The sequence below is a fragment of the Brassica rapa genome, chromosome A03 (assembly GCF_000309985.2).
Source record: "Brassica rapa cultivar Chiifu-401-42 chromosome A03, CAAS_Brap_v3.01, whole genome shotgun sequence".
Lineage (NCBI taxonomy): Eukaryota > Viridiplantae > Streptophyta > Magnoliopsida > Brassicales > Brassicaceae > Brassica > Brassica rapa.
Genome location: NC_024797.2, coordinates 26056580 through 26069367, shown reverse-complemented (window position 1 = coordinate 26069367; position 12788 = coordinate 26056580). Strand labels below are relative to the sequence as shown.

The following is a 12788-nucleotide window of genomic DNA, read 5'->3' as shown; positions in this document are numbered from 1 at the left end:
GGGGAGGATTAGGGGAGATTCGCCGGAAAAACGCGAGAGAGAACGGTGGAGTCGCCGGAAATCGCGAGAGGAGAGGCTGTGCGGCGCGGAGAGAAAGAGAGAAATGGGGAAGAAGATCGGGCTCGCCCTAATATTATGAGGGGTCCGACGGAAACTATCCGTCGGAATTTCCTCGGAAATATTTTATATTTCCGTCGGAATTTCCTCGGAATTCTTTGATTCAATTTTCCCGAAATATTTGGCGGCTAGGTTAACCCGGTTAAATGAAAATATTCCGACGAACAAGGATTCCTCGGAATACCCTCGGTAATCTCCGAGGAATTTCTGAGGAACCAGGGTTTGGGGTTTTAAAACATCGATTATTTTCGCCGTATTTCATTTCTTATACAATTATAATGCATACCATTGAGGATTCTTTGTATAGATGATCATAAACCATGAAATAACACAATTTCAAAAATAATTGTAAGTATTCCCTTTACCGTTTATTAAAGTGTATAAGTGTTTCTCTTATGTTGTGTGGTTTTCGTTCATGTAATCGTAAAAAGTGTTTGTTATTGGATAAAACACCAAAGTTCATAGTTCCAAACATCATAATCTGGTTATGACACTTAATGAAGGTTATATACGTGTTATTCAATCCGTAAAACGTTGTTTTCAATTTAAAACCCCAAGTTCCTCGGAATTTCCTCGGAATATACCGAGGAGATTCCGAGGAGATCCTTATGTTCGTCGGCATTTCCTCGGAATATACCGAGGAGATTCCGAGGAAAAAGAATCTATAATCAAATCCCCAATTCCTCGGAATTTCCTCGGAATTTTCCGAGGAAATTCCGACGAACATAAAGAGTTCCTCGGAATTCCCTCGGAAAATTCCGAGGAAATTCCGAGGAACTTTGGGTTTTCAATCGAGAAGATCTATTCCGAGGAAATTCCGAGGAAAACCTATTGTCCTCGGAATTTCCTCGGAATTTTCCTTTAAAAAAAAAAAAAAAAAAAAGGTCGACGCTAGTCTGTTTCCGAGTCGTCATCACCAGATGAATCTGAATCTGGATCTTGGTGAAACTCTCCAATCACTGGTTCATCCTCTACGTGAACGGCGGCTTCTTCTCCGAAGTCGGTTAAATCGACTACAAGGCCAACTCCACCTAAATCTTCTGCTGCACTTAAGTTGCCGGATGTGCTTGGTTGTAGTGGGTCTTCCAGCTCAGAACTTCCCTGAACTCGGCCTCTCGGGTTGAGTCTTGTAACAGTAACCCATGGATCATCTCTGTTCCTTACCCGGGGGTACTTGATATAACAAACCTGATCGGCCTGAGAAGCAAGAATGAAAGGATCATAATATTGCAGCTTCCGTCTTGAATTTACTGATGTAACACCAAATGCATCTGTTCTCACACCTCGATCTGGAGTGTTGTCGTGCCAGTCACAATAGAAAACAGTACAGCGCAATCCAACCATGCCCAAATACTTGATTTCCAAAATCTCATTTATGTGTCCGTAGTATACATCATCTCCTGATGCAGAACAAACACCAGCATCGTAAGTCGTACTCGAACGTCTCCTCTTCTGAGTTGTGAATGCATATCCTCGAGTACAAAATCTCGGATATGACTTCACAACAAAGTTTGGTCCAACGACCATCTCGCGTATCCAATCGTCAAATGTTTCACCTCTGGCCAAACCATCACTCACATAAGTAAACATCCATCCACCAAATTCTCTCTGCTTCATTTCTTCTAGTTCGTCCTCTGTGGCGTATCTATATTCTAACCGCTTTTCTGCCATGAAAATCCTTTCATATTGAAGAACATCTTCGCAGTTGGTGAGTAAATATGTTTGCAAATGACTGCGCTCCTGATCAGTAAGTCGACGGTCCTTTGGTTTTCCGCTAAGTCGTCCAACGTCTGTGAAAATGTCTGGAACCTTCCAATGATATGTTGCCCGTTCGCCTCTATCATCATGCCGAGCAGGTCTTCTGTTTTTGGTCTGAACTTCTGCTGGAAAGTAGTACTCGGCAAAGTTTGAAGTTTCTTCATTGATCATCTGTGCGACTATAGACCCTTCCACCCTACTTAAATTTTTCACCATCTTCTTCAAATGGAACATATACCGCTCATACAGATACATCCATCTATACTGCACAGGACCACCAAGTTCCAATTCTCTTACCAGGTGAATAACAAGATGCTCCATAACATCAAAAAATGAGGGAGGAAATATCTTCTCAAGGTTGCACTGAATCACAGCTATGTTAGTCTTCAAATTTTCAATACCTTCAAGAGTCACTGATCTTGTGCATAAATCGCGGAAGAAACCACTTATCCCTGCAATTGCTTCATGAACATTTCGTGGTAATAGTTCCTTGAAGGCAAACGGAAGGAGGCGCTGCATCATTACATGGCAATCATGGCTTTTCAAGCCAGTAAACTTTCCTTCCTTTCTGTCGATACAGTTACGCAAATTAGATGCGTAACCGTCTGGAAATTCCACATCGTTTGAAATCCAATCAAAGAACGCATCCTTTCCCGCTGCATCAAGTCGGTATATGGGAAAAGGAGCCCTACCACTCTCATCAACATGAAGTTCTGAACGATCACATATATCGACTAAATCGAGTCTTGACTTCAAATTATCCTTTGTTTTACCTTGAACATTAAGGATCGTGTTCATGAGATTGTCAAAAAAGTTCTTCTCGATATGCATGACATCTAAATTATGCCTTAGTAGATGATCCTCCCAGTATGGCAGATCCCAAAAAATACTTTTTTTGTGCCAGTTATGTAGGTTTCCAACACCATCTACCGGAAAATGCTCATGTCCACCGACGTCTGGCGTCCTTTCTGCACCAAAATCTCTAAGTTGTGTCTTCAAATCTTTCCCACGAATTTCCGGAGGTGGACTGTCAAACACCCTCTTGTTCTTCGTAAACAAATTCCTACTTCTACGATATGGATGATCTGGTGGTAGAAATCTCCTGTGACAGTCAAACCAACACGTTTTCCTTCCGTGTTTTAGTTGGAAAGCATCAGTGTTATCTTGACAATATGGACATGATAGCCTTCCATGCGTTGTCCATCCAGATAACATACCATATGCTGGAAAATCACTTATTGTCCACATTAGTACTGCCCGCATTTGAAAGTTTTCTTTACACGAAACATCGTATGTTTCAGCACCTTGAGCCCATAGTTGTTGCAACTCATATATTAGTGGCTGAAGAAACACATCAAGTGATCTCTTAGGATGCTCTGGTCCGGGAACGAGAATCGAGAGAAACAAAAACTCTCGTCGCAAGCACAAGTTTGGGGGTAGGTTGTATGGTGTAAGAATGACTGGCCATAGAGAATACTGTCTTCCACTCTTGCCAAACGGGCTGAAACCATCAGTACATAATCCAAGGTAGACATTTCTTCTCTCATACGCAAAGTCGGGATACTTTGATTGGAAATGCTTCCACGCTTTTGCATCTGAAGGATGTCTGATCTCACCATCTGTTGAGTGCTCCGCATGCCATCTCATTGGTTGCGCTGTGCGTTCAGACAGATACAGCCTCTGCAACCTTTCCGTCAAAGGCAAATACCACATCCTTTTATATGGTACTGGAACTCTTCCACTCGTATCTTTATAACGAGGCTTCCCACAAAATTTGCATGAAACCCGCTGTTCATCCGCCCTCCAATAAATCATGCAGTTGTCTCTGCATACATCTATTACCTGATACGATAAACCAAGACCAGCTACGAGTTTCTGAACCTCGTAGTATGAGCCAGGAGCTACATTATCTTCGGGTAGAATACCTTTTACATAATCAGCAATCGCATCCACACAGTCTTCAGCCAAATTATAATCCGTCTTAATGCCCATCAATCTTGTAGCAGATGATAAAGCTGAATGACCATCTCTGCAACCTTCGTACAATGGTTGCTTTCCAGCATCCAACATATCATAAAATCTCCTAGCTTCGGCATTGGGTAAATCTTCCCCTCTAAAATGATCATTTACCATCTGCTCAGTACCTACACCGTAATCTACATCCGTTCTAATTGGATCTTCTAATCTAACCGCTGGCTGAGGTTCGCTAGTACTACCATGTTCATAATCAGTTTCTCCATGATGATACCAAATTTTGTAACTTCGTGTAAACCCACTCAAATATAGATGAGTCCAAACATCCCATTGTTTAATAACTTTTTTATTTTTACAATTAGAGCAAGGACATCTTAACATACCTGTTTTTGCTTCCGGTTGTCGGTGAACTAACCCCATGAATTCGGTTATACCTTGTTGGTATTCTTCCGTAAGCAATCTCGTGTTCGGATCCAAATGAGGTCGATCGATCCAAGAACGAAAATAATTTGAAGAAGACATGTTTTTTATGAATCAAATTCGTGTGTAAAGAAAGTGAGAGGGAGGATGAAGATATGGAGTGAATGAAGAGGAAGAGGGGTGCTTGTATTTATAGTTGAAATCCTGCCGACAGTCCGAGGAAATTCCGACGGAATTCCGATGCAAACGGCTAGTTCGTCGGAATTTCCTCGGAATTTTTAAAATCCCCCAACGGCTCTCCAACGGCTCTCTAACGTCTATAATATTTCCTCGGAATTCATCGGTTTTTTCCGAGGAATACTAGTTTCCTCGGTATTCCGTCGGAATATTCCGACGAGATGAATTTTCCTCGGAATTCCGTCGGAATATTCCGAGGAAATTCCGAGGAAGCCAAATTTTGTGTTTCCTCGGAATTGCCTCGGAAATTCCTCGGTATATTCCGAGGAATTCATTTTCCGTCGGAACGTCCGTCAGAATACCGCTGTTTTCTTGTAGTGTATGAAGAAACTGTAGTAGTTTTGCTTTGGATAATGGTGGTGATGTCCGTCACTGTTTTTTTTTTCGGTTCTTGTATTTGTGTTAAATGTTCCTTGCGGGCATGTAAAGAGAACGATGAAGAAATTGTGCATCTGAATATCAAAGCATGAATCTAACCAACGAGCATGAGTGATGACAAAGATCAAGGCAAAGGACAAGCTTTGCAAACCAAGATAAATTAGTGATTAGGAATTAGGGAAAAGCTTTTAGAATTTTACTCTTAATAGGGTTTATCATTCGAAGTTCTTTTTATTTTCTGGTTATACATGGGTTTTAAATATATGCTTGATTTTTATAACGTTCTTTCTGTTTTCTTTTAGAATTTGCTTAAACAGGTGTGAGAGACCCATTAGCCATTGAGACTTGGTTACGATTTCAGTATTCATATTTTGTGTGAATGTTTTTTAAAAGGTTGTGTGACAGTTTGAAGAAGATTATTCACTTTGAATCAAACATCATCACATCTAAACCTCAAATACGGACGAGTTTCTCTCTCTAATGAGGGCATCGAAATAATTGTTAAGAGATTCTTATATTTATCTAGATTGACTGAAAACTATTACGGATATATACGGATATATGGAGAATATATTTGTATATGACATGTAAATATTCCTATTGTACGATTATTATGTAAAGATACCATATAAGTAGGTTAGTCGTCTGTATATAAACCTTTGGGTCATTAACCTTATGAATACAAGAAACTCCTTTAATTTATACATCTCTAGGTTTCTTGACATGGTATCAGAACACGTACAAATTCGTGTGCTCTCTCTTTCGATTTTTCTTTTGTGTGTCTTTCTTCTCTAATACGTGAACATGGGAAGCAAAGATGGAGAACATTCCGCCGAGGAATCGGGTGTGAAGAACTCGGGTCAGTTATGAAGAATATAGTACATGGGAAGCAAAGATGGAGAATGTATTATGTAAATATTTGTACGATTATGTAAAGATAACCTAGAACTAGGTTTAGTCATATGACAAAAAAAAAAAAAAAAAAAAAAAAAAAAGGTTTAGTCATATGTATATAAACCTTTAGGTCACTGACCTTATGAATACAAGAAAATCCTTTATACATCTCTAGGTTTCTTGACAAAAACATCAGTATGTTAGGCGGTTCATCTTGATCGACCAAAATTGATTCGAGATCTCGGTATATTCTACTATCATACGGCCTGTACCTACGTGCCTACGTCTTTATATCGTTTCGCATAATGATATTGAATTCATGATTATAAACTAACGAGAGAGCCAATCTAAAGATAATAACAGTGAATTCTATAATAAGTCGATGATAAGAACGCTTATATTATAGAATGCCATGTAATAATAACAATCTGAAAGATTATTATTGGCTACAAATTCCATAAGAATCATGAGATCAGTAATTGGATAAAGCAAGTTTCAAAAAAGAAGAAGCAAGTTTTAAAGCCCCTAAAGAAATACTATTAATCATTTATGAGATCTGTGACTGTCTCTAGATATCAGTCGTCGTCTGAAATCTCCTGGATGGTCTCCCCGGCCGGTAAACTCCCGAGTTCGATGTCACGTAAGCGAATGTCTTCCCTATGAACGCCGTTATTAGTCACCCACTCCAAAAATATCAACCACATGACAAAATAGAATCCAATAAAGTATATGATGAAGATGATACACTTGCTCCCAAGATCTATTATATGATCACGGCTTACGTCCAACGTTGCATTAGAAAAAAACGGAGGAGGTGCCACAGATTCCATTATTAATACTAAGCTGACCGGTGTATATATATATAGATGTATAACTTAAACAATTGTGATACGACTTCTAATATAAGTATATATTACTGCGAGCTCTAACTCAATCTACATTAGTTACGAATTTTATGAAAGAAAATATGGAACTTTTATCGACTCTAGATTTTATTTTATTTTATTTAGTTAATGGAATTTTTTTTATGGTAAGATTATTTTGTTAATGGATATGCTCTTAAATATCATCAACAATATGTGCTCTACAGATAACTTCGCCAATACACAAAATATAATCTATAACATAAACAATAGTTTTTTTATAAGTATATAAACAAGAGTTTAAGAAAATAGGAATTCTTACATATAGTTTTCAACTTATTATAAGCGTAAATATATATAAATATTTTACCTATATTTTAAACAAAGTAAAACAATTCGATATGTTTTTCATCATATCCAATCAAACAAAGTATAATAATTTTATTTTATTACGTTTAAGAATGCTCTAAACGATTTATGTGATTGGTAAAATCGAGGAGGGGGTTTGACTTTACTATTTGTTTTTAGATACAGTAAAATAAATCTCTTGATCTATATATACGTCGTTGGTATCTCTATAGAAACTTTCACAACTAACTGCATTCTCAGGATTTAGCAAAACAACAAGGTTTATAGTCTTCTGGAATCCTTTCGCTAACACCATGGATACATCACGCTATGAGGAAACTGTAGTAGTGTTGCTCTGGATAATCGTGGTGATGTCCGTCATTGTTTTTCTTTTCGGTTCTTGTATTTGTGTTAAATGTTCGTTGCGGGCATGTAAAGAGAACGATGAAGAAATTGTGCATCTGAATATCAAAGCATGAATCTAAACCCAAGAGCATGAATGATGGACAACGATCAAGGCAAAGCATAACCTTTGCAAATCAAGGTATTTTTAGTGATAGGAATTAGGGAAAAGCTTTTAGACTTTTACTCTTAATAGGGTTTATCGTTCGAAGTTCTTTTTATTTTCTGGCTATACGTGGGTTTTAAATATTTGCTTGATTTTTATTACGTTCTTTCTGTTTTCTTATGGAATTTGCTTCATCAGTCTCTCTTTTCTCTCTGTTAAATACATGAAATTTACATCAATGATCTTGTGGTTATCTATTTATCTTTCCTGGCAATTACGGTTAAACAATATTTCTTATTATCATAAATATTAATTCGAAAGGGAATATGGATAAAATTTTAAAGTTGGTACGATTAGTTACTATCATATCCCTGATAATATTTTAAACAGAATAATAAAGAATAAAGATAGGAAAAATATATAATTTTCAAACGTATGGATTATTTTCTAATACATAAGAATTAAGATATTGATTGGAGAATAAGGAGAGAATACAAAAGAAAATATCATTTTATAAACGAAATATAATTCGATTCATGGTAAAAGAATGGAAGAAAGTGATGAAACTTTTTCTCTGTGAATGGTACGAAGAGAGAAAACAGAGAAATTTTAAGTGATTTAAATAATTAAAATATTCTTGTCGATTAGTTATAACATCGGTGTAATATTTAGCCACCCAGTTTCAAAAAACAAATATATTTAGCCAGTCCCATACATTACGTAAGACTAAACCAGAATGGTTTTGAACCAACATGCTCAAATCTCATCTTCCACATATACTAAACACGTGGAGGATGCGAGAGACAATAAGCATTCTCACTCCACGTGAATAGGTTTATTCCCAGACAAGTGAAACAAAAATTCTCACATAAGTGCATTGATTGTTGCCAAAAGAAAGTTAACACTTCGAAGTTCAAAGTATTGATTTGCAACTAAAAAGAAGATAACAATTTTTTGAGAACGATTTTAACAAACAAAACATGAAAGATAAGAAAGGCCAATGAGGAGGAGCTTCACTTGGTTCCACCGGACAACTTCGAGTCTCAACCTCACTCCATTCATTAACTACTGCATAATTTTACCCCAAATAAACAAATTGATCACATAGCTTTTACAAATATAAAATTCAGATTTATATTATATTTCTTACCGAACTCTCTTGATTTCACTTCTTTCCTATCATTTCAATGACTTGGGGAAGACCTGCTGCAAGGAATATGCCAATCACTCCAAGTCCAACCATCGATGCAGCTGTTCCAAGTTTGATTCCATAGGAAGCTTTCCATCCTCCCACTGATGTTACCTGTACAGCCAGTGTTGCAACAGAAGTAACAGCACATCTTGTTCCCCAATCTTTTATGAACCCACCCACAAACAGTGGAACCATAGCTCCAGCCAACACCCATGGAACTTGACTGAATGACTTTTTTAGTGTTGGCAGGACTTTTGCATCAGGATCCTGCAAGTTAATCCAAAAAAAAAATTGAATTTATCAATAAATTCTACTTATAACAGATTTTACTGAAACTATACTTACCATAGATATCTTAGTCACGATGTTGTTAAACATGCTGCCGACAACAGTGCCACACGAGGTCATAAATCCAAGTGGAAACATGATCTTGGTTTCTCTGTTGGCAAAAGTCACCATCAGCGCTGTGATGGAGATCAGATTGGCTGTAAGTACTCCCAGCTCGTCTCCACTTATGTATCCTTTAGGAGCAACAGCGTTAGTCATCCAAAGGGGGAGAAGACCTTGAAATCTCTCCAGTGGAGATCCAGTGATCACGTTATCCTGAAAGCCCAATTGATTATTACAAAACTCCATAACAAGCTAACTTCAAAATCAGAAACTATTTGAAAGAGGGTTTTAATTACCTTGCTGTAAAGCTGCTGATATGCACTAATCTTTTCCATGTTGCTGCTGTTTTCTTGAAGAAGTTTTTCATACTGTTTGTGAAGCTTGCTTTCCTCCTTCTTCCAGCTTTCCTCCTTCTGGTTTTGTTCATTGTGCTGCTTCTCCAACTCTTCTTCAAGGTGTTTTAGCTCCCTCTTCCAACTTTCTTCCTTCAGCTCCATGCTCATCTTGTGTCCATGCAGTTGCTCCTCAAACTGTTCTTTAAGGTCTCTTCTCTCCATCATCCAGCTTTCCTCCTTCAGCTCCATGCTCTTCTTTAGGTCACTGAGTTGCTTCACAAAATTATTTCTTTCCATCTTCCAACTTTCTTGCTTCAGCTCCATAAACTTCTTTTGGTCACTAAGTTTCACCTCGTGGTCACTCATCAAAACGACCATCACCTGTTCTCGCTGAGTCAGCTGCTCTCTCAGATTCTTAGTTTCCTCCTCGAGATGCTTGACCATCTTCTCAAGCTCTTCAAAGTCTGGTATGAAAGAAAAATGATGCAATAAGCCATTTTGTCTACTAAGTCGGAAATAAAATGAGAGCAGAAACCAAGTGTTCTTCAATCATCGGCCTCTAACAATATCTTATCCCTAATCTCATAAAACCAACAAGCAAAAGCTCAAAATCCCACCAATATTCAAAATAAACATTTCTAAGTTTTGTAAACATCAATCTCATAAAACCAACATTTTAAAGCTGTAAATCCAACACACATTCAGAATTAACAGTTCATTCAGATACCAACATCAATCGGCTTCAACATTTTGAGACATTCTACTTACACATACAAAAATGACAAAAGAAGGAAGAACGTACCCCCTTGAGCTCTCTCAGAGCCGAGCTGCAACTGGGCATCTGTGTTCTTCATGTTAGCTTCCATCTCTTCAGCTCCTTGAGATTTCTCAGAGCCGAGCTGCTTCTGGTCATCTGTGTTCTTCATGCAAGCTTCCATTTCTTCAGCTCTCAGAAAATGTATCCTTTCTTTGCGAAAATGTGAAGCGGAGAGAGAGAGAGAGAGAGAGAGAGAGAGAGAGAGACAACGTATGAAAATAACCTCTGGTTTCTCTCGTCTGCATCAGCTGGCCTCCGTACACTGTAACCTTACGCGTTGTATGCCGCCACGTGCCCCTAGACGTTAGAGGAGAGTCTCAAGAATAATGACAAAACTGAGATACTAAAGAAATTTTATATATATATTGATTTTCGAGAAGTTGATTTTACAGTGCATTAGAGAGAGAAAAGGCTTCATCATTACGTGTAAAAGTAAATTATTATAATGTAGAAGAAATTAAATATATTGATTTTCCTGAATCTTGACCGGTGGTTTTACAATGCATTAGAGAAAAGGCATCATCATTTACGTGTAGAAGTAAATTTTTTATTCCCGAGACTAAGAAAACAATCATCATCATTACGTCGAAAACTGCAATAGCTCTCAGCATCGATGCATTAAGATAGTTCGTGTATTCAATAGACGTTTGGATATTAAATCAATCCATCCAGTTGGGTCCCACCTTGCGATTCATGTTTCTTGATGTTCATTTTATCTATTTATTAATATTTTTACACAGTACACCTATGTAAAAATTATATGACATGGTTGATGTTAGCATATACGAATAATGTATTATTTTCAAACTTTCATCGACTATAACTTTATAGAAGTGGTCATGGTTATATTTCTTTTTTAACTTTATGGTGATATTTCTTCCATTTTTGTTTTATCCTTGTTCTTCTTTTCTTTGATAATTTTTCTATCTCTTACACATTTGGCAGATTTACTATTCAAAAGGTTAAGAGTGTGATTGGAAAAAATAGATTAAATGAGAGGAAAATAAAAAGGTGAAAATAAGTAGAAAAATAAAAATAGGAGAGAAAGTAAAGTAGAGTAAACATATTTACTCTTGCTTAAGATAGGGTATGACTGTAAGTCATCGATAGCGTTAATATTCTTGTTATAAATATGTTACTCCACTTTCAGTTCATAAACTTACCAATCAGGTGGAAAAAATTTTAATTATTAATTTATTCTTTTACTCCGGTTACTGTTTAAGTGAAGGTAAATCTCTTTGTATTTTCCTCTTAGTTTCTGAAGTGGAAATGTCAGTTACGCTCGATGTGACACTTATTTATTTTATTTACTCTCCATTTTTTTCACTCAGTTCAGCTACTTTAATTTATTTTCACTTACGCTATATTTACCAATCACACACATATAGAGTAAATTTATCTGTGTGTTTTACTCTTCTATAACAGTAACTAGAGGAAATAGGTGGAAATGTTTTTTTACCTGTGATTGGAGAAATTTCAGAGTAAATGAGAGTAACAGGTTTTTCACTTTTATTATTTACGCTAGAAGTGACATACAGTCACAACCTAAATAACGACGTGCATGTATAACCCCTTCTAGCATAAAGCTGACCCATTTAGCATAAAGCTGAATCGGTAGATTCACGACAAAACAAGTAAAATAACAATACTTTACCTTTTTTGAGCAGCTAACAATACTTTACCAAAAAAGGTAAAATAATAATATTGCTAAAGAACCCTAGAATTAGAAAGATAATTCTTGTTAATGTTTTAGGCACACAAAATAAAAAGGATTCTCTCTCCTTCTTCTCTGTTCTCTCTCACGTATCTTTTACAGAGAGAAGTGATGAGATGAAACCAGTAAAACTCTGCCCTTGATTGGGCTCTTCCGGCGAAGCACTTTCCTCAGTGGTTGGTCGGCTTTTGGCTCCGACGCTGCACCTATTCGTTGAAGGTGAACGGTCGGTATATGGCTCCGCGTTGCACTGTTCCTTCGTGCTGACGGCGACTTCTCTCCCGGAGTTATTTCCGAGAGCGTTAGTGTGGTTTAACATGGTTGGTGGGTCCGATGGTTTACGGTTCAAATCTGAAGCGATAGAAAATTCTGCCTTGTGTTTGGTGGTTCGGCTCCTGGAAAAGATCTCGATTTAGATCGATTGAAGCCCTTTGAAAAACGAGCACAAGGGTTTTGTGGTTTTGTGGATGAGATCTTGGGGTAGATTGATGATCTCCTCTGCATAGTGAGTCTGATATGGGTAAAGTTCTCCTCGTGTTTATGGCTTAGGATGATGGATGAGATCTCGAATAGGTCGATTGATTCTCTCCATGAAATAGAAATCAAGCGAGGAAAGAATTTGCGTTGAAGTTGGTTGGTGTGTTGTTAGTGAGCCTGTTTCCCGGTGTTTTCCGGAGATTGCCGTTTAGTTTCGGCGACGTCTTGGTCGGTGAAGACAGTGAAGTGCTTTCAATACGTGTCGCTCCGTTCTTGTGCGGTGAACACGTTGACGTGACCTGTCACCTTTTCTTCCTCTGTTCTTTTTTGGGTTTTAAGTGGGCCAGTGTTTTGGTCTCTGATCTT

The 12788-nt window shown here is 37.6% G+C and overlaps 1 protein-coding gene and 1 long non-coding RNA gene across 4 annotated transcripts; one reads left to right on the top strand and one right to left on the bottom strand.

Annotated features, from left to right (window-relative positions):
- Positions 1–4712: 4712 nt before the first annotated feature.
- On the top strand, positions 4713–7736 carry LOC117132825. Its single transcript, XR_004456445.1, has 2 exons — positions 4713–5836; positions 5881–7736. It is a non-coding gene; the product is annotated as an uncharacterized LOC117132825 (long non-coding RNA).
- LOC103861355 (autophagy-related protein 11-like) lies at positions 7380–12490 on the bottom strand. 3 transcript variants are annotated; one of them, XM_033288094.1, is made up of 5 exons: positions 10217–12490; positions 9376–9878; positions 9149–9292; positions 9035–9118; positions 7380–8956 (listed from the first exon to the last, which is right to left on the bottom strand). In XM_033288094.1, the coding sequence occupies exons 1-5, from the start codon at positions 10350–10352 to the stop codon at positions 8663–8665; spliced, it is 1161 nt and encodes a 386-aa protein (XP_033143985.1). In that variant the 5' UTR covers positions 10353–12490; the 3' UTR covers positions 7380–8662. The 3 variants fall into 3 exon arrangements, with proteins under 3 accessions (XP_033143985.1, XP_033143984.1, XP_018513052.1); XM_018657536.2 differs by having other exon boundaries at positions 7607–8565; positions 8648–8956; positions 9035–9292; XM_033288093.1 differs by having other exon boundaries at positions 9035–9292.
- Between the last annotated feature and the right edge of the window lie 298 nt (positions 12491–12788).